At 44.9% G+C, this 27,093-nt stretch overlaps 2 protein-coding genes across 5 annotated transcripts; both read right to left on the bottom strand.

Annotated features, from left to right (window-relative positions):
• Positions 1-1,060: 1,060 nt before the first annotated feature.
• Positions 1,061-21,812, bottom strand: RNF168 (ring finger protein 168). Of its 3 annotated transcripts, XM_075937193.2 has the most exons (8): positions 20,386-20,467; positions 18,354-18,405; positions 15,424-15,731; positions 13,105-13,181; positions 7,106-7,282; positions 6,040-6,164; positions 4,272-4,359; positions 1,061-3,426 (listed from the first exon to the last, which is right to left on the bottom strand). In XM_075937193.2, the coding sequence occupies exons 3-8, from the start codon at positions 15,722-15,724 to the stop codon at positions 2,344-2,346; spliced, it is 1,851 nt and encodes a 616-aa protein (XP_075793308.2). In that variant the 5' UTR covers positions 15,725-15,731; positions 18,354-18,405; positions 20,386-20,467; the 3' UTR covers positions 1,061-2,343. The 3 variants fall into 3 exon arrangements, with proteins under 3 accessions (XP_075793308.2, XP_075793309.2, XP_075793307.2); XM_075937194.2 differs by lacking the exons at positions 18,354-18,405; positions 20,386-20,467 and adding an exon at positions 21,685-21,812; XM_075937192.2 differs by lacking the exon at positions 18,354-18,405 and having other exon boundaries at positions 20,386-20,515.
• SMCO1 (single-pass membrane protein with coiled-coil domains 1) lies at positions 21,074-27,079 on the bottom strand. 2 transcript variants are annotated; one of them, XM_025185535.3, is made up of 3 exons: positions 25,607-27,079; positions 23,207-23,356; positions 21,074-21,844 (listed from the first exon to the last, which is right to left on the bottom strand). In XM_025185535.3, exons 1-3 carry the CDS (start codon positions 25,777-25,779, stop codon positions 21,088-21,090), a joined length of 1,080 nt encoding a protein of 359 aa, XP_025041320.3. In that variant the 5' UTR covers positions 25,780-27,079; the 3' UTR covers positions 21,074-21,087. The 2 variants fall into 2 exon arrangements, 1 of the variants encoding a protein (XP_025041320.3); XR_016350385.1 differs by lacking the exon at positions 21,074-21,844 and adding an exon at positions 23,451-23,600 and having other exon boundaries at positions 22,919-23,356; positions 24,272-25,750.
• Between the last annotated feature and the right edge of the window lie 14 nt (positions 27,080-27,093).

The raw sequence follows: 27,093 nt of genomic DNA, 5'->3' as shown, positions 1-27,093 counted from the left end.
CTGATAACAGACTATGGCTGCGTCTACACTACAGAGGCTGCTGACATAACCCTTCAGTTTAGACACCCTGACAGAAGTGGCATTTCTGCCGATATAGGCACATCACTTCTCCCAATGCTAGCTCTGCTGACAAAAGCTCTCTTCCATTGGCCGCCCACACTGGGGATTTTATCAGCATAGCTATATCACTAGGAGGTGTGGTTTTTCTGCATCACTCACAACATATTCATGCTGGTATAAATTTGAGTGCAGATCGAGCTTATTTCATCTGCAAAGCTAAAAAGCACCAATGGAGACATAATGCTGTAACCAAAAGAGAACAAGGGAACAATAAACTTGCAGAAATTCCATCAAAATGCGATACAAAATTTGCAGAGGTGGTGACCAGTTAGACAGGGAATTTCTTTTCTGAGCAAAGTCAGAAGGAACTGAAACAAAACACAGCAGAAGGTATTAAAATATGGACTGTTAGCCTTTAAATGGAACTGAACTACCAGTGTCTCCAAGAGGAAAAAAAATCTTTTAGAAGCTAGAGGAATTATGGCTTGTACATATAAGGAAAGCAGGGATCCAGTCAACATTCTGTTTTTAGAGACATTTTAATATAGGAAAGGATTAACAGTTTGGGGCAAATAAGTAAGATTAGTAATAGTGTAAATACATGTTTAATAAGTATAAAAATTGAAAAGAAAAAGTGAGGACTAGACGAGTAGAATGTAAGTTACAGTATGTTATAAAGAAAAATATAGTGAAAGCTTCTGTACAACATGGGCAAAAGAACGGTTTTGTTTTGGAATTGTTTGTTTAAGGTATCTCACCTATTGCCTTTGTTGGACTGGAAAGTTCTTCTAGGAAAGTACCATTTATGCACTTAATAGTATGCTGCAATTATTATTGTTATAAATATCTGAAGACAAAAGTCATGCACATGTTTTTTGATTGTCCCATTCGTATGCTTTCCAGAAATTATTTCAAAATGTTGTTTGCATCCAAAATCTAAACACAAGTATTTTTAATCTTCCCCAGGAAAAGAATGGCAAAATAATTAATTCAAGTGGCATAGTGTTGAAAGCCATTTTAATGGATGGTAAGTCAGAAGAAGAAACAGCAGCCTCATTGTGACTTGGAAACATATCACACTGAAATCAAGAAAACTGCTTGACCATAAAGACTCAGTGTTAAAACATAGTTTTTAGTTTTTGTTTTGGCATTTTTCCATTCCAACTACACCCAAACTAACTGCTGTTCAAATAAATGTATGGCTCAAAATAGGATCCAAACATTATTGTAAAACATTCGCTAAAACTGCGAATATATAGAACACCTTAATAAGCATTACAGTAGATGAATATTGGGGTTTTTATAAGACCGGAAAGTCCAAAGAAAACAAAATAGCTGATTTTTGTTCTTACAATGTAAACAAATAGTAAACTGGAAGTTTCAGAGAAGTAACAAGGAGGAAGCAATGTGAGCAAATGAAAACCCAGTCTATAGCCTATAAGTTCTCACAAACTTGAGGTTTCTCATATTTTAGACAATCAGCAATTCATCAGAATGATAAAACTCTGATATTAATTGCTTATTTGATAAAAACTTTTAATACTAGGAAAAAGGCAAAGGAGGAGGAAAATGGCTACTTACATAAAGGGATAATATTCAATAAAGATGACACAATAAATGAGTAATCTTATAACCAGCCAAAGAAACTAGCTCAAAGCTGGGAATAAACCTAGTCCTTATCCACACTTTTTAATTAATTTATTGTATCTTACTTTATAGTTTGTTATCCAGATCCTTTCTCCCCCTGCGTTCCCTTCCCGGTCCGGTGATTCTGTATGTTATATACTTTTGATGAAATTCAACAAATTGTTGTAGAAAATTAAATAATGCTAAATTAGCCAATATTTTCTATAGGAATCTAATTATAGAACTGCAAGAGGAAAGAAGTGCAACAGACATGGCTAGCTGTCATATCTTCACCAACTAACCCTAATTAGGTATAGAGAATTTCCAGTCCAACCCTTTAATGTACTGTACTGCACAGCAGCCACGCTGAGGGAAGCCTGTAGTGATGTATCCCTGCATTTTATCCTTAATTATTTGCTCAGACTCCTTCTCTATTTTGTTAAGAAATTAATTACAGCTGCTAGGGTCTGGAGTAAAGGAAAGCATTAGAGGCTCCTTGGCTCAACAACACTGTACAATTCTGAGTGCATTTATGGTCCAAAATGATCCTCCCTTAATACAATCAACTTAAAAGTAGCTGCTTACAAGCAGCTTTATCTGATATAGGGAAAGGCACTGCTGTATTTTCTGCTGTGTCTTCATAGCCTTATAGATATTTTACTTTGAAACAGGCCGTTTGAACATCTGAAGGATTGTATTTTGCTTATTCTTGGTCAACAGCGATTGGATATCCTTGGAGTCACAGCTGTTGACACAGTTCAACACCTTTCCTCTGACACTGGGTGATTTCATTTGGAGCTTGCTGGAAGGCTGCCTGTTCTCGTTATGGGAGCTTCTTCGCAGTTTCCTACGACTCATTTCACTCTGGTTCTTGGGAGATGTAGAATCACTTGCCATCTTATGACTGCCTTTCGCAGTGGGAGATTCCTCTGGAGACGGAGATGATTTAGGGCGCAGAAGGTACTCATCTGGAGAACCTTTCTTTCGGTTTAACATCTTTTGCTCCTTGTCTATCTCTCTCTGAAGTTGCAGAGCCAGGAGCCTGTCTTGCTCCTCTTGCTTAAGCCTCTCATAAAGCTGCTTCTCCAAATCTATGTGTACTTGCATATTAAGATCATTTACCTTCTCCTCTTGGTCTTCATAAGTTTCTGGAGAAGTTTTTCTCCTTTTATCCATCAAGCATGAATCAATTGCTGCTTCAGTTGGAGGTTCCTGAGACTTCCTTTTTGGAGCCTCCTTATTGCTCTGTAACACATTTTGTTCCCTTCCTTCAACTGAGCAGTTTGCAGCCACTTCCATGAAATTAGGGGCTGCATCTCTGTTCTCTAATTTGCCAGACACTGCAGAAACAGCTGCTTCCCAAAGAGAAGAGCTCCCTTCTGCACACTTTTCAGAATCTCTGTTTGCTGTACATGTAGAGTTGTCATTGTCCAAGGCACTTCTGGCTACATCTCCACTGGAACAAGGAAGTCCAGGATCAGCCCTTCCCTGCTTTGTGATATTGTGAAGTGCATTTGTAATTTTATCTACCTGATAATTTGATCCTGGAAGACCTTCCCAATTAGTGCGAGGAGACGTCACTGGAGGAGAGGTATTTAAATAAGTCAGACATGATTCTAAAAACGAATCATTCACACTTCTATCTTGAACAGTGCAGGTGGTTTGTGGAGATAGAGTTGGCATTTCCTCGCTATCCTTTTTTTGCCACATTAAGATATCCTCTTCAGTGCTATTATTTTCCTACAGAAAAGATAAGACAAAACTGAAAAAAACTCTATTAAATAAAGCTTCAGGGGGGTAGCCGAGTTAGTCTAACTGGAAAAACAATGAATAGTCCTGCACCTTAGAGACTAACAAAACATGTAGATGGTATCATGAGCTTTCGTGGGTACAGCCCACTTCTTCAGTACCTACGAAAGCTCATGATATATTAAATACAGCATGGTGAAAAGTTAATCTTCCATAAACTTTTATTTCTGTTCAGAAATGTTTGTCTTCTGATAAACTTTTATATAAATAGAAAATGTGATAAAATAAAACACAGGTTTCATTTCTGTTGGCTGCATTAGTTTAGAAAGTTAGAGGGTGTTAAGTTTTATTTTTTTCTGGCCTATGCACCAACAGAATTACTACCCAAGTATCAGTGTACAATACAAGTCAAAAGGAGTATAAGCTTGCCTTCCAGATGCCATGCTGAGTTTGCAGTAAGAATATATATTTTGATCAGAAAAGCAGAAGTTTCACACTTAAGGAGAACTGACTCCTGTTTAGAAGATCTTAACAGTGTCTTTTCTGGCCCCAATATGTGATGTCAGAGAATCAGAATTCATATTCAGATCTTGCAGTTTCACAAAGTAACAAAAAAATATTTTGCCTCATCAGCGATACAGATTGAGCCTGGAAGAAATGCTTTGTAAGGCCATTTCTGAAATTCTCTTCAATACAACTTTACCTTTTTAGATAACAGCATGTTCATTTTTGTGGCTAAATATACATTTCTAGTCTATATAGCCTCAACAAAAAGAAAAGAACTTGCAACTACTACTAGCTTCTGCTATATATAACTTCATGGAGACATTGATTACCATAGAACAGGAGCTATTCCTGTCTTTCTCTGCTTTTTTAGAGAGCGACTGTGGTACCAAGACACGAGATGGCTTTGGAGATAGATACCTTAAAGGAAAAAAAGGCAAATGTTAAAACAAAACAAGCAACAAATTAGAGTCAGAGAGTCCTCCACATTTTTCTTAACCATCAAATCAGTGCAGGGAAGTATCCCACTATTATCTTGCACGTTATCCTGTGGTAAAATACTGAAACATTCAGTAGCTTGCAGTTACCACAGATTGCCAAAAAAATATGTTATTCCAAAAAAGTAAATCAGTTCATTACTAGAATCCAAATGAGAAATAATTTACCTATATTGATGTAATAAATCATTTTCACATTAACAAGAAACAAATGTTTGGCATTATGCTTTCCAAGAAATGGCTCATATTTACTTTAAAAGGCAACACTCATTAGCCAGTGTGGCTCCTAGACACAGCTGGAGGACCATAAAGGGTCAAGTTCTCTGATCCTGACTGAATGATATACAAGTACATAAGGACTGAATAACACTTCTCCAAAAAAGTACACTTAAAGAAAGCGTTAGCAAAGAGTGATCTACCAGGAACAGAACAACAGGAGCCACAGTGATGAAGTTAAAAGATTTTCTCATCACAGAATAAGTTCAGCCTAAATAGGTCAATGAGACAACAACAGGATACGGAGGAAGAATACAATGATCTTAAAGTGAGGTTACAGTCGAAAGTAGGGATGTGAAAGAATAACCAGGCACGTGATTATCTGCTGAGCCTGGGCTCATTGGTTAACCTTCACAGTTACACACAGGCTCCTGGTACACATGGGGAACCAGCTTAAAAGACAGCTTCCTGGAAGCTGCTTGCCCCCTCCCCTTCGCTGCTGCCTCTGTATCAGAGGTAGCAGTGCAGGGGAAGAGGGGGCAGGCAGGAGCTTGCGTGCACGGAGAGCCAGCTTAAAAGCCAGCTCCCCGCAAGCCGCCCGCGAGTAACCGCTGAAATTTTCAGTGGTTATGCAGTTAAACACATTTTAACATTCCTAGTCAAGAGTGAACTATGCAAAGGCGGTGCTTGTTAGTCAATAAATCTACCTATCCATGTGAAATCTTGTCCGTTTACTGACATTTTCTACAGTAGAACAAGACTGATTCTATTCAACCTGTGGAATTCCCCCTCAGGCAGGACTTTAACAGGGTTCAAAAGAGAGTTGATAAATTCATGGAGCTTAAGTCCATCAATAACTATTAGCCAGGGTGGACAGGGATGCTGTCTCTAGCCTCTATTTGTCAGTGTGGGAATGGAAGACAGGGAATGGATCATTTGATGGATCCCTGTTCTGCTCACTCCCTATGGGGCACCTGTCATTCAGCACTGTTGGCAGACAGGACACTGGGCTAGATGGACCTTTGGTCTGACCTAGTGTGACTGTTCTTATGTTAGACATCAACAGAAATATTGAGCTCCAACTGCAGAATCTCTATTGCTATGTCATCACAGAGGAAGGATACACCTTGACTTTCAGATTCTAGGTTGAATTTGCTTTACAGACAATTAGAAAGTCCATCTTTATACCTGTTGTTCGAGCAAGTTCAAATAAGAAAGTAGGTGAGAGAATCAACACCAGTTGCCAGTGAGCTATTTTACAATGGTACTTTTCAAAGTTTATCCACATTTAGTTCTTTGTAAAGTAAAACCCATATTTCAGCTTGTACATGCTGGGTACGTTGTGGAAGCATGCCAACCAATCTTGGACCAAGTCTGGATTACTTACTTCTGGATGTCTCCAGAGTTGCTTGATTTGCTCTTTGTCTTGCATGAATTAATTGGAGATGGGCTAGACGCGTGTCTGTTTGCACGTAAAGGAGTGCTGAACATGTGTTCATCGGTAGACTTGTTCTTTAAGGACAGAAAACATACAGAAGTTATACAAAATTGAAATTAAATGTGCTTCTGAATACTGAATTAGTTGTATGTATGAAATCTTGGGCATTAACAATAAGTACTGGGAGGGAACAGAGCTGAAACTAAGGTTTTACTGAACTGTGCCCCCTGCCTCCATACCCCCCCAAAAAGAGAGAAAGATCTTAATGTTTTGTATTCATGTTATTCATTGCACATATATTGAGACTGCAAGTAGTTGATAGTAAAGATATGAATGAAATAATATTTTAACTTTCTGATTTTTAATTTTGCGCCCCTAAATGCACTGCACCTGGGGCAAGTGCCCCACTGGCCCTACCTTGTTACGGCTCTGGGAGGGAACTGCGCTCAACATGCATTCAATGTATCTAAAGGCAGCCATAGCAGGAGGAGTTTTTCATTAGTGATCAATCCACTGCTTTTCATTCATATTCCCAAAAAATGGAAGGTTACATCAAATATAATGGAGCCATGTACATCCCATCTCCATATATAGTTCAGTACTTATGATCCTTCTAAGTTACTTTCTCAAACATTGCATTTTCCACTCTTGAGCATAGGCACAGACATTAACTTCTCCCAAACCCGCATCTTTCCAATGAAGGGAGAAGAGATGCGCTCCCGGTATTCAAGAAGGTGGTTGCTATGGGGGAGATTTTAAATCAAGCACTGGTAAGTGCTTCAAGTGTATTTGAAACTGGAAAATTTTATTTTCTCCTCTTTTGTTGGATTTTAAAACTTAACACTCATCCATTAAGCCATTTAAGCCCTGAATGTTGGGTTCCAATTTAAAATTTGAAAAATTCAAAACTTTTTTTGGAAATTCTTCCTAAGGATTTTTACATATGTTGTGGAAGCTACAAAGATCACTAGCTTTCAGAAACACACTGCTCTAATGCCCCTACAGCCCAACTCACCAGCCTGAGAGAGAGCTCCCACGCCATCACTTCATCTTGTTTAAGCTGTTCCTCCAACTCTCTTTGCCTTTCTTCTGCAAGCCTGTGTTCTTCTTCCTCTTCTGCTAATAGTCTTTGAATGTACTCCTCACTTACTTTGCTCTCCTCTTGTTCATGTGCCCGCCTCTCTGCCTCCACCTGAAAGATGTTTTTAAAAGATCTGAAATTAAATTTCAGGTGAACCTGCAGACAACACGTTACGTTAGATAGAACCTCTCTAACTAGTACTTCATTAATACTAACATCCCATAATTCACAAAAAAAGCACTCATGGTTCTCAGCAAATATTTAATAGAGTGCTGTGAAACTTCACTATTTACACTTCACTAATTAAAGCTTCGGTAATCAAAAGAATCAAGTACGCTAATGAGTTACCATTTGATTCTTAGAAAATTGCATTTGTAAACTTGCTAATTTATAAGAGGTAGTGATTTGCAAAGGGTCTCCTAGTCAGTGTGAAAAAATTAACTGTTTGCAGAGACAGAATTTTCCAGCTATGTGTGTACTAGCTGGACTTACCTGGCATTGCTCGGGAAACCAGAGGAACAAAATTTAGAAAATTTAGGAAAGGAGGGGACCCTGAGCCAGGTGACCCTCAGAGCCACAGACCCTGGGGGCTGATGGCTCCTAGCCCACACCTCCCCCCAGGACCGAGCAGCCAGCCCCCAGGAGAACAGTACACACTCATGCGGCCAGTAGCAAGGGGACTTCTCTTTGCAAGGTTGGCTCAGGGATCCACCTGCCCTGCCTTGGCAAGCAAAAGCTCAGAGCTCACCTCTAACCCCGATGACTGGAACCAGACACAGAAGAGCCCCACTCACAGTACAAACAGCAGCCGGCTGGCTTCACAACAGTGTACCGCATCGAGGGTTTAACCCAGCCCCTCCGCCCTGCGCTGTAGCAGGCACACGGATTCCTTCTGCTCGGATAAGCCCAGCAAGCTGAGCAGAAAGGCTGGCCGGTTTTGATTTTGGTTTCCGGAGAGGGGGGTGGCAGGTGGGGAGCAAACCCAGATGGAGAGAAGGTTGGCGAAAAGTTAATACTTCCTGCATTGCATAATTACATTCCATATTTATGGAGGGGAAAAAAAGGAAATCAGTTGGGTTCACTATTTTTATCCAATAATACAGTGAAACGTAGAATTGAAGATATGGCAAAAAATACTGAAGAAACTCTTGTACGTCGAATAAAGGCTAGTGAATTTTTTGCATTACAAGTGGGTGAAAGCACTGATATAGCTGGCGCTGCCAATTTGATGTGTTTTGTTAGATATGATTATGAAAGCTCCATTCAAGATCTCTTATTTTATAAACCACTTCCAACAAGAACAATGGCTGCCGAAATTTTTAAGCTAATCGATGATTTTATTATTCAAAGCGATATTGAAAAAATGTGTTGGACTGAGCAGTGATGGAGCTCGAGCAATGGCCCGGTCTCGCACTGGGCTTGTCCTGCAGATTCGAGCTGTAGCGCCAGACTGTGCATGGGTGCACTGTAGTATTCATAGAGAGGCACCAGCTGAGAAAACTATGCCATCACTTTTGAGTTCCACTCTTCAAGAATGTGAAGTTTATAAATTATATAAAATCTCATCCTTTGAATTCCAGAATTTTTATTGCTTTGTGCAATGGATTAGGAAGTGAACATGAGCATCTCTTAGTACACTGTGAGGTTCGATGGCTGTCGAAAGGAAACATTTTGAAACGACTCTTTGAAATGAAGGATGAAGTTTTATTGTTCTTGGAGCCACACCCTCCATTGGCAAAAGATGTTATATTTACATTTAAAGACAGGTTTCATGAATTTGATTGGTTAACAATGGTGGCTTACTTACGTGATATATTTTGTCTTTTAAATGACTTAAGTCTGAATTTACAAGGCACTAAAATTAATATTTTCAAAGTTCACAAAAAAGTTGAGGCAACAATTAAAAAACAAATTAAAGTTTGTGGGCACAGCAAGTTAACAAGAGAAACTTTAAATCTTTTGTACTTTAACTGAATTACAAGAAAAGTATGCTGAAACTAATATCTCAGATGCGATTTCTGCAGCAATCCAACAACATCTTTTGGGGCTAACATCAAGCTTAAATGAATATTTTCCTCCAATTGACACCAGTAAAATGTGGATTAAGAACCCATTTAATGTTGACCCCAAAAATGAAGAAATATTACAACTGAATGCATCAGAAGTGGATTCATTAGTTGAACTTTTCTGTGACTCTGCCTTAAAAAAGAACTTTGATAAACTCTCCTTGACTGATTTTTGGTTGAGCTGTAGAAATGCATATTCACATTTATCTGAGAAAGCAGTCAAATTCTTAATGCCTTTTGTCACGATGTATAAGTGTGAAACTAGTTTCTCGTCTTTGGTTTTCTTCAAAAATAAATATAGAAATAGATTGAATGTCGAACCAGATTTGAGGATAAAACTTTCTTCTTTTGCTCCTGACAAAGTTGCTATGTGATGCAAAACAACATCACCCTTCCCATTAGTTCTCTTTTTAGTTATTTAAAAGCTATTAAGTGCACACATAATAAATGACTTAAATTCAACTCATTAAATTATAAATAAACAAACTTTACAACTGTTAAAATTCTACTGGTTAAATTGTAATTAAGGTAATAACAATAAGTTAAGCAGTATTTTATATCAAGATTTATATTATGTACTATTATTATTGTGAATAAATAATAAACAGTGACCATTTTCATTTTTCTTTTTTTTTTAATATGCATTTATATTTTTGGGCTGCAAAAAATGGTACTGAAAAAAAACGGGTTCCAACTAAAGTAAAAAGTTTGGGAAACTCTGGTCTAGCCAGCTTTCTATCCATCTTATAGTCCATTAATCCAATCCATATTCCCTTAACTTGCTGGCAAGAATATTGTGGGAGACTGTATCAAAAGCTTTGCTAAAGTTGGCACTGGGGGATTTGGGAGGACCAGAAAAATTATTTACATATTCATCATTTGCTTAATGAATATGCAAATAAATGTTACCAGTCCTCCAAAAGCCCATGAATGGATTTACTGGTCCTCAATGTCAAAAAGTTTGGGAACCCCTGATGTAATGGAAATTCCAGAGGCAGGTATAAATATACAGGCATAAGAAAAGAGTTCCAATCAAGAGTAAGGCTAGAGATAACGAGGTTAATTCAGTCAGGGAGGATGAGGCCCAATTCTAGCAGCTGACATGGAGGTGTGAACACCAAGAGAGGAGAAACTGCTTTGGTAGTTAGCTAGCCATTCATAGTCTTTGTTTAATCCTAAGATGATAGTATCAAATTTGCAGATGAATTGTAGTGCTGCAGTTTTTCTTTGAAGTCTGGTCTTGAAGTTTTTTTGGTGCAGGATGGCTACTTTTAAATCTGCTACTGTGTGTCCAGGGAGATTGAAGTGTTCTCCTACAGATTTTTGTGTATTGCCATTCCTGATATCTGATTTGTCTCCGTTTAGTCTTTTACGTAGGGACTGTCCAGTTTGATTTTGTTATGCCCTTGTATGTTAGATTAAAGAGTCCAGTAGTGTCAAAGGCCTTTTCCCTGGGTAGCTTCTTGTACATCATGATCAAGTCAGAGAACTGATGGGAAGGATTCTCTGGGATGCTTACATGAAGGGGAAAGAAGTCCAGGAGAGCTAGCAGTATTTTAAAGAAGCTTTATTAAAGGCACAGGAAGAAACTATCCCAATGCGCAGCAAGAAAAGCCAATATGGTAGGCGACCAGATTGGCTTACCAGGGACATCCTTGGTGAGCTTAAACACAAAAAGGAAGCTTACAAGAAGTGAAAACTTGGATGGATGACTAGGGAGGATTATATATTGCTCGAGAATGTAGGGGAATTTTCAGGAAGGTGAAAGCGCAATTGGAATTGCAGCTAGCAAGGGATGCGAAGGATAACAAGGAAGGTTTCTACAGGCATGTTAGCAATAAGACGGTGATCAGAGAGGGTGTGGGGCCCTTACTGGATGAGGGAGGTAACCTAGTGACAGATGATGTGGGAAAAGCTGAAGTACTCAATGCTTTCTTTGCCTCTGTCTTCATGGACAAAGTCAGCTCCCAGACAAATGCACTAGGCAATGCAGTATGGGAAGGAGGTGGACAGCCCTTGGTGGGGAAAGAACAAGTTAGGAATGATTTAGAAAAGCTAAACATATACAAATCCATGGGCCTGGATTAAATGCATCCGAGGGTACTGAGGGAGTTGGCAAATGTCATTGTGGAACCTTTGGCCATTATCTTTGAAAACTCGTGGAGATCAGGAGATCCCAGATGACTGGAAAAAGGCAAATGTAGTGCCCATCTTTAAAAAAGGGAAAAAGGACAATCCAGGGAACTGCAGACCAGTCAGCCTTACCTCAGTCCCTGGAAAAATCATGGAGGGGATCCTCAAGGAATCCATTTTGAAGCACTTGGAAGAAGGGAAAGTGATGAGGAATAGACAACATGGATTCACGAAGGGCAAGTTGTGCCTGACCAAACTGATTAGCTTCTATGGTGAGGTAATCGGCTCTGTGGACGTGGGAAAGTCAGTGGATCTGATATACCTTGACTTTAGCAAAGCTTTGGATACGGTCTCCCACAATATTCTTGCCAGCAAGTTAAGGGAATATGGATTGGATACATCGACTGTGAGATGGATAGAAAGCTGGCTAGACTGTTGGGCCCAACGGGTAGTGATCAATGGCTCGATGTCAGGTTGGTGGTCAGTTTCCAGCTGAGTGCCCCAAGGATCTGTTCTAGGACTGGTTTTGTTCAACATTGTTATTAATGACCTGGATGAGGGGATGGATTGCACCCTCAGCAAGTTTACAGATGACGCTAAGCTAGGGGGAGAGGTAAATATGCTGGAGGGCAAGGATAGGGTCCAGAGTGACCTGGACAGATTAGAGGACTGGGCCAAAAGAAATCTGATGAGTTTCAACAAGGACAAGTGTAGAGTCCTGCACTTGGGGCGGAAGAATCCCAAGTATTGTTACAGGCTGGGGACTGAATGGCTAAGTAGCAGTTCTGCAGAAAAGAACCTGGGGATTACTGTGGATGAGAAGCCGGATATGAGTCAGTGGTGTTCCCTTGTAGCCAAAAGGGCTAATGGCATATTAGGGTGCATTAGGAGGAGCATTGCCAGCAGATCCAGAGAAGTGATTATTTCCCTTTATTTGGCTTTGGTGAGGCCACATTTGGAGTAGTGTGTCCAGTTCTGGGCCCCTCACTATAGAAAGGATGTGGAGATCTAAGAAAGGATTGGAGAGGGGCCAGTGGAGGGCAACCAAAATGATTAGGGGGCTGGAGCACATGACCTATGAGGAGAGACTGAGGGATTTGGGTTTGTTTAGTTTGCAGAAGCGAAGAGTGAGGGGGGGATTTGAGAGCAGCCTTCAACTTCCTGAAGGGAGGTTCCAAAGAGGATGGAGAGAGGCTGTTCTCAGTAGTGACAGATGGCAGAACAAGGAGCAATGGTCTCAAGTTGTGGTGGGAGAGGTCTAGATTGGATATTAGGAAAAACTCTTTCACTAGGAGGTGCAGAAGCACAGGAATGGGTTACCTAGGGAGGTGGTGGAATCTCCTAGAGGTGTTTAAGTCTTGGCTTGACAAAGCCCTGGCTGGGTTGATTTAGTTGGGATTGGTCCTGCCTTGGGCAGGGGGCTAGACTTGTTGACCTCCTGAGGTCTCTTCCAGCTTTATAATTCTAAGTGATCTCCTAACCTTCTCTTCAGTAAGAAAAGCTGAACTCAAGTCTATCACTGGAAGGTGCATTTTCAAACCTCAAACCATTTTCGTAGGTCTGTCTTCTTTAATTTCCCCCCACAACACTATACTTACCTTCCATTTTAAAAGAAATAAGAGGAAAGTTACTCTAATTAAGATGTCAAATACTGGAGTAATCCTATACATACAAGATTCAAATAGCTCAATACTTAAGGTAGTTACCACTTTAAACAGGATTTTTGAGACTTACCTTGCTAATCTCTGCCTCATATTCCTGTCTCAATTCCCCAGGCTTGCTTAGCTGATGCAGTGGTTGGGATATACAAACTAATCCAGAGAAAAAGAGGAGTAAAAAGAGAAAAAGTAGGAAAAACAAAATAATCACTTTAGATAGCTCAAATTTGCATAGATTCTTTTTATACCATAGCCCATTACAATTTCATATTATCCTAGTTTAACTTAAACCTAAAACATGCAGAACACAGCAATAGCCAATACTGCACCTTAATTCAATTATGTCCATCTCGTGGGAACATGCAGCATGTTCCAATTCACTGAAAAAGCAAATGCACTTCCCTTAATCACTTCCAGTTTCCCTCACCCTTTATGAGGAAAATGGCCAGGTTTCCTTATATTGCAAGATAGTGCAATATGAAATGCTGAGATCTTAAAGTTGACCTTCAAGGGGAAAAAAGAGTCAGTGCCCTCTTTTGTGTGTCATTTTGTTGCTTTAAAGCTGTATACAGGATAAAAGCTCTTGACTGGATAGAAATGTCAAAGCTAAAATACTTCAGGGCTTCACCCCACATATCGACAACAGGAACATTCCCATTCAATACTGCTCAATAGTGCCCTCAGATGTCAGTTTCTTTTTTGAAGGGGGAAAAAAAAACCCTACACACACCACAAGAAAAGTATCAATTGAGGTAAGCCACTCAAGCTCTGATGGCAACGAATCGACAAGTGAGATTCTTGCAAGAATATTATTTTCAAAGCAGCAGAATTAGGCATTTCTTCCTTCTTCAAGAAGGATATGATGCCTTGAATACTTGTTTGAAATTTTGTGAAATTAAGCTCTGAAGGTTCCCACAGTGATTAGAACTATAAAGATGTTAAATTAGAATAATCAACTAATTGAACAGTCGACGTAATTTGTATCAACTATTTGATTAGTCAATAAGGGTGCCTCCACCTTTGAAATGTAGCAAGAACCCTGCTGGGATCAGCTGAGAGGCACGGCGTGCGGTGCGTGGAGCCTGGCATTTCGAAGTGGTAGTGCAGCATGGAGCCTGGGGTCAGCGGGGGAGTGTCAGAAGGAATGCATAGAACAATGGTCTCCACACAGAGGTCAGAAGTGTGGGTCCAAACATGACACTTCTCTCTGGAATTTGTGATTTGAGCACATGGTGCACAGACAGGCCTTACTTAAGAGCTGGGTTCTGCTCTGTGTGGGAGGCTGATATCACATATGGCAGACTTACAGGAGAGACAGCAGGAAGCCCTCTGCCCAGCCTGCAACGCTGATGAATGAACAGACTCACAAGAAGGGGAACTCAGACTTGGGAAGAGTGCCTCTCAGGATTTTTGTTATTTTCAAAGACCTGTAATGCTCAAGAGCTTTAAGACTACAAGTTACTATGAACAACAAAATTATTTGCTAAGCTTGTTTCCTGACATATTGTCTTTGAAGGAATTCAACTGGAAGCCCAGAGTGACCGTATGTATGCAACTAGGAGCACAAGCAGTACTTGATTACATGAGGGCATGGGGGCGTTAAGAGGCTACCACACTTTTGACTTACTCAAAGGCAGCAGGGAAGCTGTGTTTCAGCCCCTTACTGCTCCCTGAGTGGCCTGTGGCAAGGCCAGGAACTGAAGGGAGAGCAGCTGCTGCTCCCTGTGGCAGGAGGAGGACACTGCAAGGGGAGGAGACCATCTGCAGAGAGAAAGCTGCTGGGTGAATGGGCCCCAGCAGCACCTTCTCTCTGCATAGGGGCACAGTGAATGTCCCCTGGTCATAGCAGGTCTCACTTCCCAGGCTCGGTGCTTTGCTGGATGATCCTAAGATCTGATGCATTGCTCCAGAGAAGCCTTTTCATCCTGCAAAGAAGCACGAGGTGCTGCCCAATGTCCTGTTCAGCCATGTGTCAGAGACTGGCTCGAGCCTGGTGAATCCCGTATTGACCCCTATTCATCTGGTTACAAGCCGGGGGAGAGAGATGGGAAAAGGAATTAGGGGCCTGGACGAGCCAAAGGAGAGAGGGGATCAGGAGATCTACAAGAGGGAAACAAGTCAGAGAATGGAAACTGTCACCAGAGGGGGGACAACCCCAGGGAAGGCGGGAGATAGGGAGGTGAAGGGGAGAAGACCCAGCCCATTCCCTTCTACAAGTGCCAAACTGAGGAAAGGATCTGTGAAATGGGAAGGAGTCAGAGAGGAAGCAGGGCCAGAAACAGGGACTGGCAAAGGCAAGCAAATACTTTATGATCTCACTTCATGACATCCAAACTCATTAATACCAATTACTTTGCTATGGCACAAACAGATACAAGACAAATAGTTTACTTACGGTCCTCTTCCAGATCCTGTCCATTAACTCTGCGTTGGCATTCTTCTGGGTAATTCTTTTGAATCCTTTCCCACAGTTCCCAATTGATAAGAGTATTTTTGCGGGCATTATATCGTGCCCAAGAAGAGACCCGCCGGCGGCAAAAGGGGCAGTACAGACTTGCCTTCTCCACTGTTGATTGGAAACAAGAATTACAGAGAGTGTGGTTGCATGGCAGGGTCACTGGCTCCACAAAAATTTCCATGCAGATTTGGCAAAGACAGTCAGTTAAGGAAAGCGGAGCCTCAGCTTTCTTCGACATTTTGAATCTAAGTAAAGGAAGGAAAGATACATCAGCATCTGCAGCTATAATTTTAAAAAACCCCAACACGTTTCTTACTTGGTACTATCAAGAATACAATTTAAAACAGAGTTTAAATGTTCGCTGAAAAATATATTCAAAGTCTTGAGCTATTAAAATGTGTTCTTGATCGGATATTTTTGTTCATCACCACCAAGATTCCAGATTTGCAGAGTAAACTGGAAATCCTTCTCAAAGTCATTTATCAACCCAAAATAACTAAGACTACATAAGCAACCCATGTTACACAATGCTCGGAAATGAACTGCAAAGTTTTGCACAAATGCTGAATGCTCTATTATAGTCTTCCAAAATATGAAAAAAATTCACACAGGGCTTAAGAATGTACATGTATCTACTAGATGGGATGAAAAAAACCTTTCCCATCACATCCTATCCCCTCCTCCCCCCCGTCAATTCCTGCTTCATTTTGGCCACTTTTACAGCCTGGGATGGGATGATGAAATTAGTCAATTTCACTTTTTTTCCCAATGTTTATATCTGACATTTCAGAGTGTTGTAACCATGTGGGTCCCAAACCAAAAGGCCGTCAGGATGGAGGGTTTCAAGGGGACTTGCTGCTGGCAGGGGCATTGCCTTTACAAATGGGCAGCCAGAGAGGAAGACTACTGGCTGGGCACTCATTTCTTAAAGCCACTAGCAGCCCAAATGGGAGGACTGAGAAGTTACCATAGGTCTGGTTCTGGCAGTTTCCCGCACCAGTGGGCAGCTGACAGCTGGAACTGCAGTCTGTCCGCATGGGGGTGACAGCTCAAACTGCAGCTACCTCAGGTGTGGTGTGCATATGACAGCTAACGCTGCAGCCCCCAGGGCAGTTAAGAGGGGTGTGAGAGCTGCAGTGATAGTGCTTCCTGCAGTCAAGGAGATCTCAGAGGTGGGTCTGACCTTCCCTGTGCGAGGCCCTTGTAGGGGAATAGGACGTTTCAGTCACTGGTGGAGATTAGCAGCTGGGATCTTTATTTCATAGGGAAGATCATATTCCACTGTCCATGAAGCTTTTTTCATACCTGTGAATTTCTAGGGGCCACAGCAATAACTAATTCAGATCCTATGGTTTTGTACATAGAGTCGGTATTATGTTTTCCAATGTGGTTTACTTTGCATTTATCAACAATGAATTTCATCTGCTATTTAATGAAGGAAAATCATCATGGTGAAAATCCCAATACCTTCCTTGAGGAGATGGGGAAAGGAAATAAGGAGAATGGGCTTGACTTCTCACATACATGTTAAGCATACTCCTCATCCCACAAGCGGCATTACAATTCGTATCAACTACACAATTAGTCAATAAGGGGAACCGCTCTGCAGAGCTGCAGCAGGGGTAGTTCCCGGAGCTGCCAAGAGGCTCTTACAACATTTAAAATGCAGAGGTGTTGCAGTCCCAGACTGGCACAAGCTGGGACTGCTTGGTCCAGGTGTGCAGCCCTTGTTTGTGGCAGCCCGGGCTGACTGTGTACAGGGCCTGCTGCTGGGGCAGCCCCTGCCGATGGCCAGCCTGGGCTGCCGCAGACATAGGCTGCTTCTTGGAAGCATCTCCTGTCCATGGGGGGGTCCAGATCCCCACTGGGACCCCCATAGGCAGGGGCCACTGCCAGAGCAGCCTCCCCTACCACACCCAACTACCTCTGACAGAGGCAGTGGGAGGGGGCAGGCAGCACTGTGGAGAGTGTGCTGGGGGGAATCGGCTTTTAAGAGGCAGCAAGGGGAAGAGTGAGTAGTCGAGAACTTGACTCGACTACTCACATACATCCCTAATCCTAACGCCATTATATAAACCCATGGTACAGCCACACCTTGGATACTGCATGCATTCTAGTTGCCTCATATAACAAAATATATTTTAGAAATGGAAAAGGTACTGAGTAGTGATGTTAGGATAGAGTCTGCGTTTCTCAAACTGTGGGTCCCGACCCTCCGGGGGTTCGCAAGCAACTTAGAGGGGGGTCACGGCATCCAAAAGTTTGAGAACCCCTGGATTAACCAATAAGCCTGGGTTTACTGGTTAATCCGAGCCCGGATCCACCACGGACAGAGGCTACTCCGCGGGGAGCTCAGGCCCCACCCCAGACAGGGGCTGCTGCCGTAGGGCAGCCTCTGTCTGTGGTGGGCCCAGGCTTGCTGCGGACAGAGGCTGATCTATGGGATGTCAGCACAGTCTCTGTATCAGAGGCAGCAGTGCAGGGCAGCAGGTAGGATGGCTCAGGGACAGCAGCATGCGGTGGTAGGGGGCTCACTGGGAGTGGGGCCAGGAGCACAATGGCTGCCAGCCCACCCCCGGGGACTATCGTATAATTGTGTAACTGATAATAATTGTACAACAGGGGATAGAAATGGTGTCCCTGGCCCCTGTTTGTCAGAGGCTGGAGATGGATGGCAGGGGACAAATCACTTGATCGTTGTCTTTGGTCCACCCCCTCTGTGGCACCTGGTGCTGGCCACTGTCGGCAGACAAGCTACTGAGCTAGATGGACCTTTGGCCTGACCCAGTACGGCCGTTCTTATGTTCTTATGTAATATTTCGTGCGGTTACACAATTATTCAATTACACGGTATCTAACATCCTTACCAGAAATTATAGGCCAGTAAGGTAACTTCAGTACCAGGCAAACTGGCTGAAACTATAGTAAAAATCAGAACGGTCAGACACAGAGTCAACATAATTTTTTATATGAGAAATCATGCCTAACCAATCTACTTGAATTCTTTTTGGGGGTCACGAAGCATTTCGTCCAAGGAGATTAGCGTAGTGGATATATTTACTTGCATTTTCAGAAAACCTTAGCAGGCCAGCTAGTCCAACCCCCTGTTCAAAGCAGAACCAGTCCCAACTAAATCACCCCAGCCAAGGCTTTGTCAAGCCTGGACTTAAAAACCTCTAAGGATGGAGTCTACCGTCTCCCTAGGGAACCCATCCCAGTGCTTCCCCACCCTCCTAGTGAAAGAGTTTTTCCTACCATCCAACCTAGACCTCCCCCCCACTGCAACTTGAGACCATTGCTCCTTGATTAGTCATCTGCCACTACTCTCTGTTGAGCTCGCTCCAATTTGTCCGCACCCTTTCTGTAGTGGGGGGATACTCCAGATGTGGCCTTACTAGTGCTCAATAGAGGGGAATAAACACTTTCCTCAATCTGGTGGCAAGGCTCCTACTACACCATTAGCCAGTAAGTCCCCAGCCTGTAGCAGTGCATGGGATTCTTCTGACCTAACCGTAGGACTGTGCACTTGCTGAAAGGGAGATTTATTTTGGCCCAAATGCTCCAATTTGTTGAAGTCACTCTGGACCCTATCCCTCCTCTGCAGCGTCTCTACCTCTCCCCCCAGTTTAATATCATCCACAAACTTGGTAAGGGTGTAATCCATCCCTCACCCAGATCACTAATGAAGATGTTGAACAAAACCAGACCCAGGACTGACCCCTGGGGCACGCCACTCGATACTGGCTGCTAACCATACATCAAGCCATTAATCGCTATCTATACCCCGATGATCTAGCCAGCTTTCTAGCCACCTCAGTCCATTCAGCCAAACCATACATCTCCAACTTGCTGGCAAGAGGGCTGTGGGAGACAGTACCTACAGCTACACTTTCAAAGCTAGCTGATGCCTTCAGCAAGGACAAGCAGCTATACGGTTCCAGAGTGGGGCCAGAAACGAGAGGTCCAGGGTGTGTGAAGGGGATCTGGGCTGGGGCAGAGCTGGCATGCAGCAAGGCGCTCAGGGCCCAATCAGAGATGTAGGATACCAGTTCTAGGCACTGGGTGCAGAAAGGGGCACAGGAACGGGAGGGCACTGGGATGCAGGAAGAGGTGAGGGGCACTGGGAGGGCGTCGGGGTGCAAGGGGGGCGCAGGGCTGGGGGGGCGGGAAGGGGGCTGAGGGGGGGGGGCTGGGGGGGCAGGGGGGCTGCAGGGCTGGGGGGGCGGGAATTGGGGCGCTGAGGGGGGCGGGGCTGCAGGGCTGGGGGGGCGGGAATTGGGGCGCTGAGGGGGGCGGGGGGGCGGGGAGGGGGGGGGGGGCAGGGGGGGCGGGGGGGGGGGCAGGGCTGAGGGGGGCGGGAATTGAGGGGGGGGCGCTGGGGGGCGGGAGGGCGGGGCGGGGCTGGGGGGCAGGCTGGGGGGGGCGCAGGGCTGAGGGGGGCGGGAATTGGGGCGCTGAGGGGGGCGGGGCGCAGGGCTGGGGGGGCGGGAATTGGGGCGCTAGGGGGGGCGCAGGGCTGGGGGGGCGGGAATTGGGGCGCTGAGGGGGGGGGGCGCAGGGCTGGGGGGGCGGGAATTGGGGCGCTGAGGGGGGCGGGGCGCAGGGCTGGGGGGGCGGGAATTGGGGCGCTGAGGGGGGCGGGGCGCAGGGCTGGGGGGGCGGGAATTGGGGCGCTGAGGGGGGCGGGGCGCAGGGCTGGGGGGCGGGAATTGGGGCGCTGAGGGGGGCGGGGCGCAGGGCTGGGGGGGCGGGAATTGGGGCGCTGAGGGGGGCGGGGCGCAGGGCTGGGGGGGCGGGAATTGGGGCGCTGAGGGGGGCGTGAATTGGGGCGCTGAGGGGGGCGGGGCTCCCCGGGGGGTGACGCGCAGCGCGCGCTCGGAGCCGCACTCGGACACTCACCGCCCACCTCTGCCTGGCCCGGCCGCGCGAGCCCAACGGCCTCGCAGCCGCCCTCCCGCCACGGCGGGATGACGTCACGGTCAGCGCGCGCGGCCGCACTTCCGGGTGTCCCAGCTCCCGCCGCCCCGCCCCCTAGCGGGGGGAGGGGCGCGAAGGCTCGGGGCTGCCCGCGAGGGCTGCGTTCGCTCTTGGCAGACGGGGCGCGCGGCCAGGCTGGGAGCGGCCCCCGCAGTGCAGGGGGGGGGGGTGTCGGGCCGTGGGGGCGGGGACCCTTCGGGGCGCTGCTGCGGGGCAGGTCATAGAGCCCAGGGCTGGCAGGGACCTCAGGGGCACCGAGTCCGGCCCCTGCCCAAGCAGGACCGATCCCACCAACCAACCCGGCCGGGGCCGTGCCAAGCCGGGACTGACACCCCCTAGGGATGGAGACTCCACCCCGCCCTGGGGAACCAGCCCAGCGCGTCCCCACCCGCCTAGGGAAGAGTTTTTCCTAATATCCAACCTGGACCTCCCCCACTGCAACTTGAGCCCATTGCTCCTTGTTCAGCCATTGGCACCACTGAGAACAGCCTCTCGCCAGCCTCTTTGGAACCTCCCTTCAGGAAGTTGCAGGCTGCTATCAAATCCCCCCTCACTCTTCTCTTCTGCAGACTAAACAAACCCAAATCCCTCAGCCTCTCCTCATAGGTCATGTGCTCCAGCCCCCTAATCATTTTGGTTGCCCTCCGCTGGACCCTCTCCTGGTGGGCGCAGGGGGTACGAGCCGGCCGCACAGGGTGTGTGGACGGGGGCTGCTGGGTCAGGTCCTGGTGGGCGCAGGGGGTACGAGCCGGCCGCACAGGGTGTGTGGACGGGGGCTGCTGGGTCAGGTCCTGGTGGGCGCAGGGGGTACGAGCCGGCCGCACAGGGTGTGTGGACGGGGGCTGCTGGGTCAGGTCCTGGTGGGCACAGGGGGTACGAGCCGGCCGCACAGCGTGTGTGGACGGGGGCTGCTGGGTCAGGTCCTGGTGGGCGCAGGGGGTGCGAGCCCACAACACAGGGTGTGTGGACGGGGGCTGCTGCCTGGCCGGGACCCCGCTGCGCTCTGCCAGTCTCCGCCGCCCGCGCAGCGCGCAGCAGGCTCTCCCGGAGCATCGGGTTGTGCACTGCCGAGCCGATCACTGCACTGATATCGCTGGTGCATTGGTGTCTCTGGCCAGCCGGGCTGTGCTGCGCCTCAGGGCAGTGCACGAGGAAAAAGGTGCACAAAGTTAGCACGTCCCCGTCTTGCAGCCCTAGCTGCTCCAGCACTGCTTCCCATACCAGCCGGATTCTCTGGTTCTTGGTTTTGCGCCTCATGACAGAGGCTAAGGTGGGGAGGCCTCCCGCCAGATCGGGCAGCTTCACTCTTACACGGGAATGCAAGTCGCAAAGCGTTTCACTGACAATGCTGTAGAAAAGATTTATCTCCACAGAAGTGAACCTGCCAGGGAGATGGAGACACATAAACCACTTCTCAGACAAAAATACTTCCCAGAGACTTCAGTTCATTCCCATTTAGGCAATAAGTGTTCTGGTGGTCTCTAAAAGCCCTAGCAATCACTGTCAAGCAGTTAAAACATTAATCACACAATTAAAAATTAATCACAATCATGCATTTAATCATGCTGTTAAACAAGAGAACACTATTTACATAATTTTGGGTATTTGCTATGTTTTTAATACATTGATTTCATAATTGACAGAATACAAAATGTACAGTGCTCACTATTTTTATTACAAATACTTAACACTGTATAAACCAAAGAAATTATATTTTTCACTTAATCTAAGTACCATGGTGCAATGTCTTTATCATAATAGTTGAACTTACAGATGTAGGCTTATATACTACAATTAGTTGTATTAAAAAATACACAATATAAAACTTCACAACTTAAAAGTCAACTCAGTCCTACTTCTGCAGCTGCCATTGCTGTCCAGGGGTTTCTTGGTAGTTTTTTTTTTTTTTTTTTTAATAAAAAGCCAGTTATTTAGACATCTAAATATAAGTATGGGAGCCTTAATTTCAAGCACCAAAATATGAATTTTGTCCTTATTCGCCAACAGAACAAAAACCAGGGCATTAATGAGATTCTGATTGTTACTGCTTACAGGGGGACACAGTTATCTGAGAAGTTTTGAAAGAGCATATGGTGTCTCTGATATTCTTAGAAATGGTATGGGTTTTTTAAGATACAATATTATGTGCATATTTGAAGTGTTTTTAGAAGTCTTTGCACTTGGAATGGAATTTGTCTTGCCAATATCAACAAACTAGTCTCTTGCATTAACAGGCAATTCAAAGCCACATCTTGGATATACAAAGAGTTATGTTCATTTTACTCAGTCTATGTCTACATTGCATCCCTGTTGCGCAAAAGCCTATGCAAATGAAGTGCAGATTAGTATACTGCTGTGCTTCATTTGCATAATTAATTAGGGGCCGTTTTTGCACAAAACCCCCCTCCTGTGCAAGAGCTTTCTTTCAGGAAGAATGGCTCTTGCACAAGAGGGGGGTTTTGCGCAAAAAGGAGCAGTGTAGATGATACCTTTTTGTGCAAAAGCCTCCTGTTCAAAAACGGCACCTAATTAATTATGCAAATGAAGCACAGCAATATGCTAATCTGTGCTTCATTTGCATAGGCTTTTGCACAAGAGAGATGCAATGTAGACGTGTAATATAGATTCTATTCACCGTCACTGGCATGTGTAGAATGTTACAGATTTCTCAATTCTCTAGTCTCCCAAGTCCCAACTGATGCATAGTGAAAACTAAGCTGGTTCTTTTTCTTTTGTGGCATACCTGTCCTCCAGCAAGGATGTCCACATCTCATCCTGATCCACCTGCTTCTCCAGGGTTTCACGCTGAAACTGCAGCTTTTGGGTCAGTTTCTCCATGGAGGAGTTCAGCTCTTTGAACTGAGACTCCAAGGTCTGCAGCCTGTTTTCCACCCTGTGGAATATAAGAACCACTCATATTATTAGAATCAACATATCTCAACTTCTGCACAGAAAGAAGACTCCACATCTGCTGCATTATGACTAACTTGAGATCCAATTTAAGATTTCTCCATTTTACTTAGAAGTCCTCCTGACTCCTTTTGCAATTATTTGCCAGTTGAGCTTCAGTTGCTTGATGTAGTCTGGGTGCCTTTAGAAGCCATCGCATAGTCTTCTTCACAGGCTGTCAAGGCTATCTGAATTAATGCATCAGACACCCTAATTCTTACTAGGAGAGCTTCTGTACCTGCTATTCGTGACCTATCAAGTACAGTCTAATCTTGGGGGTTTCATTTGAGGACCCAAATTAATCCTACATGACACGTAAGTCAGCGCTGTATAAAATCCACCACTACTTAATATTTAAATCTACTTTATATTGAGTTGGCCTATATGTGTGTGTGCCTGTCTGTTCAAGAACTCCTAAATGGCAGGAGTTAGGCCCACCACGTTCGGCAGGCAGCTTCCTCTTATCGTAACTTAAAGCAAGGGCAGGGGTTGGTTGTGCCAGGACAATGGGATGTGCCTGGACTGGGATTGCTTCTCCTAAACCCCTTCAGAGGAGAGACAATCACCAGGCAGGTGAAAGGGGTTGACTGTGGGATGCCCCTTTGCCTGGGACTGCACCAGCCCTGAGTCTTCCACCCCTCATGCACCCTTTAAAGAGGGTGGGAAGGCTGAATCTCCCACCCCATTTGTATAGGAACATTACAGGGAGCCAAGGGAAAGTGCCCAGGTTGCTGCATTCCTCACTCTGGCTGGGGAGCTCAGGGGCAGATGAACCTGGACCTGCCCCAGCCAGGGGACATGCACCCTCCTCCCGCTCTGCCTGCTGGAGCTACAGCAGCCGTGAAGGGGCGTTTCTCACCTGGCCTCAAGCTGCTGCAGTGAGAATAGGCGAAGGTCAGCCTCTCTTCCTGGGACAGCCAGCACCCTGAACCCCTCCTCCCTAGCCCAATGATTTCAATGAAGCATGGACATTTTCATTTTATTTTCTGCCACACAAAAATTGAGTTAAGAGTCCCAGCAATGCAAAGCAAATCTTCTAGTGGTACTACAATACTTAAACCCAGCCTCTTCCTTTCCTCCTCAGCCTGGTGACTTCCCAGTCCCTACAAACTCCCCTCTAGGTGCTAATGCTCGGGCTGCACTACCTCTACACACCCTGGTTTCACGTGGGTACTATCATATGCAGGGTTTGCAGCGTCATTCAATGGCTCTCAACGCTCCTGCCACCTTAGTGCAAGTCTAGAGGTGGTTCTTTAAACATGGCAGAACCAAGCAGCTGCAGCACAAAAAGGCTATTTTAGAATTGCTCTCTCTCTTCCAGCCAGTGAGTACATCCCAGCAGCAGTAGTATATTTGCTTTACAGCAGCCACTTTTACTACAACATTTATTTGAGCAGACACCAACTTTAAACATATTCAAGCCTCTCCTGTTAGATAATGTTTGCACAATTGTCAGACCTGGAACTCCCATATATGTGCTTTTCAGGAAAAGGGGCTATGTATTCTCCATCTTGAGTAACTAGAGCAGCATTTTCAACCATGTTTTTCCTTCCCTTCTAATTGCAATATGAACTATTTCAATGACACCGTCTGCACATTAAATAAGATGATTGTGTGAGACCCGGCAACATGAAGTTAAGTTTCTTCCGTGGGCTCCCTCACTCCCGTCCTTCTCTTTTACATTCACTGGGTTCTGAGCTCACCAGTCCTGGGCTCACCTAAAAACACTTGCTCAGAACTGGACCATATCACAACACGAACATGTTCAACATGGATAGATTAGAATTCCCAGCTGGCCCATTCTCAAACTTTTAAAAAAGAGTTAGTTTACGACTGGGGATCAAGCAGCTGCATTCAGGCTGATGGCGAAGCACTCATGCATCTGGTAACAGGGGTAAATGGCTGCGAACCGGGCAAACGGTTGTTCACAAAACAGGTGGTTGGTTGTTTTGAGAGAAAGGAGAAACACAGAGACTCCTTGTGATCTGAGACCCGTCACCCCCTACATTCATTTTGATCCCCTCTCTATTTCCCATAAAGAATTAACAAGTACAGACTCATCTATCATGCAGACCCACCACTCCAGTAGCTGTTCATCTCTTCCCTCACCCCATCTTCCTATAGCCCCTTCCCAGCACAAAGGAGCCTTGCCCTGTTCCTCCTTGTAGTACTAACACACACAACCCTTTGTGACCTGTTTAATGTCTCGTTCAGGGAGTGCAGAGATATAGTTTCTTTGGTCATCTTCATGGGGAACAAGAAGAGAAGAATTGCAAATTCAACAGGCTTGAATCCTGGCTCGATCTTCTCTCTTGTGGGCAATCGGCAGCAGCGTGGACAGAAGATCTGACTCTGGGTAAAGGTCATATTGCACAGAGGTCTTTTTATAGCTAGTACATCCAAATATAGTTTGGAAACACACAAACACGTCTATAAACATGTTACTTAATTATGAATCTGGCGCAGCTCCTCCAACACAACAAACATCCCAGTTGTCTTTTACACAAATGACATAAAGATGACTTGCCCTGTTCAGCTTGTACTTGATGTATTAGTTGTATTCCTATAGGATTTATGGACAAGGAGTACACTGTGCTAGCTGATGTACAAACACAGAACAAACATACCCAGCTTTTATAGAGACACAAGATGGATGAGGTAGCTCTTTTATTGAACCAGCTTTTGTTGGCAAAAGACAGGCTTGTCTCTTTTGCTAACCAAAATGGATCCAAAAATATTACCTCACCCACTTGTCTTAATATCCTGGGATCAACATGGCTACAACACTGCAAATAGCTTTTATATGGTGCTTTTCATCGTTAGCTTTAAGCGCTTTGGGGAAACAGGCACAGAGCAATGTCCCTCAAGGTCGCCTAGCAGGCCAGTAGCACTGCCAGAAATAGTGCTCAGGCTCCCTGGGTCCCAGTCTAGGGCTGTATCCACTAGACTACACTGCCCCCCAAAAATCTATGAGTCAGACAATAGGTGGTGTCTCAGCACCTACTGCTGTCACATTTTCTGTAGGCTCCTGTAACAAAGGGAAGTCTGACACAAACGTAGAGGAGAGAGAGCTTTGTGGATGTTTGTTGGGGGAGGCGTAGTAGAGGAGAAAGCCTGAAGGAGCTTGTTTAGAAAAATCCAAATGTGCAACAGAAGCTGGCATCACTGGCCAGCTGGGGATGGGTGTATAATGTTGGCATCAAATGTATTCACAAACTAAGTGGCTTTACATAAAAAAAATGCATGTACTTTCCATGCTGGAAAATCCATGACTGGATAGCTACTGAAATTTGACATCAGAAGAATCAAAGCTTTGTTGCTACACACATTTGAGCTGATAGCCGACATGTTTATTTATGCTACTCTGGATACAACACGTGTGCGCCAACAGACTAGCATTGCTTGAACTGAAAAATTAGACAAATGTGGCTTGCTATCATTTATTAATCACCGACTCCCCTTTTCATTCTCAAATCAGAGGCTGGGCCCTACCATGCCTGCCCCTCTTGGATCTCTTCAAACCTCTCTCAGCCTCACCCTATTCCCATAGCTTCCTGCATTGCTGTGAGGGACTTGGACTCTAAAGTGGTGAGAGAGATGCCCTCATTGTTAAAGTTAATTCTAGAAGTGTGTTTACTGGCCTTTTGTTCAGGATATGAGGATCACCAAGATAAGAGCAGC

This window comes from Pelodiscus sinensis, chromosome 10 (assembly GCF_052426305.1).
Source record: "Pelodiscus sinensis isolate ZL-2025 chromosome 10, ASM5242630v1, whole genome shotgun sequence".
Taxonomy (NCBI): Eukaryota; Metazoa; Chordata; order Testudines; family Trionychidae; genus Pelodiscus; species Pelodiscus sinensis.
Note: the sequence above shows the minus strand (reverse complement) of the source record. Positions and strands in the feature narration are given on the sequence as shown.

What these genes read in the sequence shown, in the direction of transcription:
- RNF168 (XM_075937194.2), bottom strand. Translation starts at nt 15,724, where the DNA reads ATGTCGAAGAAAGCTGAGGCTCCGCTTTCCTTAACTGACTGTCTTTGC. An exon ending in GGGAGCTCTCTCTCAGGCTG is followed by an intron (nt 6,165 to 7,105) that starts GTGAGTTGGGCT and finishes CTGTCCTTAAAG; the next exon opens with AACAAGTCTACCGATGAACA. An exon ending in AACTCTGGAGACATCCAGAA is followed by an intron (nt 4,360 to 6,039) that starts GTAAGTAATCCA and finishes TTTTCCTTTAAG; the next exon opens with GTATCTATCTCCAAAGCCAT.
- SMCO1 (XM_025185535.3), bottom strand. Translation starts at nt 25,779, where the DNA reads ATGACCTTTACCCAGAGTCAGATCTTCTGTCCACGCTGCTGCCGATTG. An exon ending in CTGAACGAGACATTAAACAG is followed by an intron (nt 23,357 to 25,606) that starts GTCACAAAGGGT and finishes TATATTCCACAG; the next exon opens with GGTGGAAAACAGGCTGCAGA. An exon ending in ACATCCTTGCTGGAGGACAG is followed by an intron (nt 21,845 to 23,206) that starts GTATGCCACAAA and finishes TCTCCCTGGCAG; the next exon opens with GTTCACTTCTGTGGAGATAA.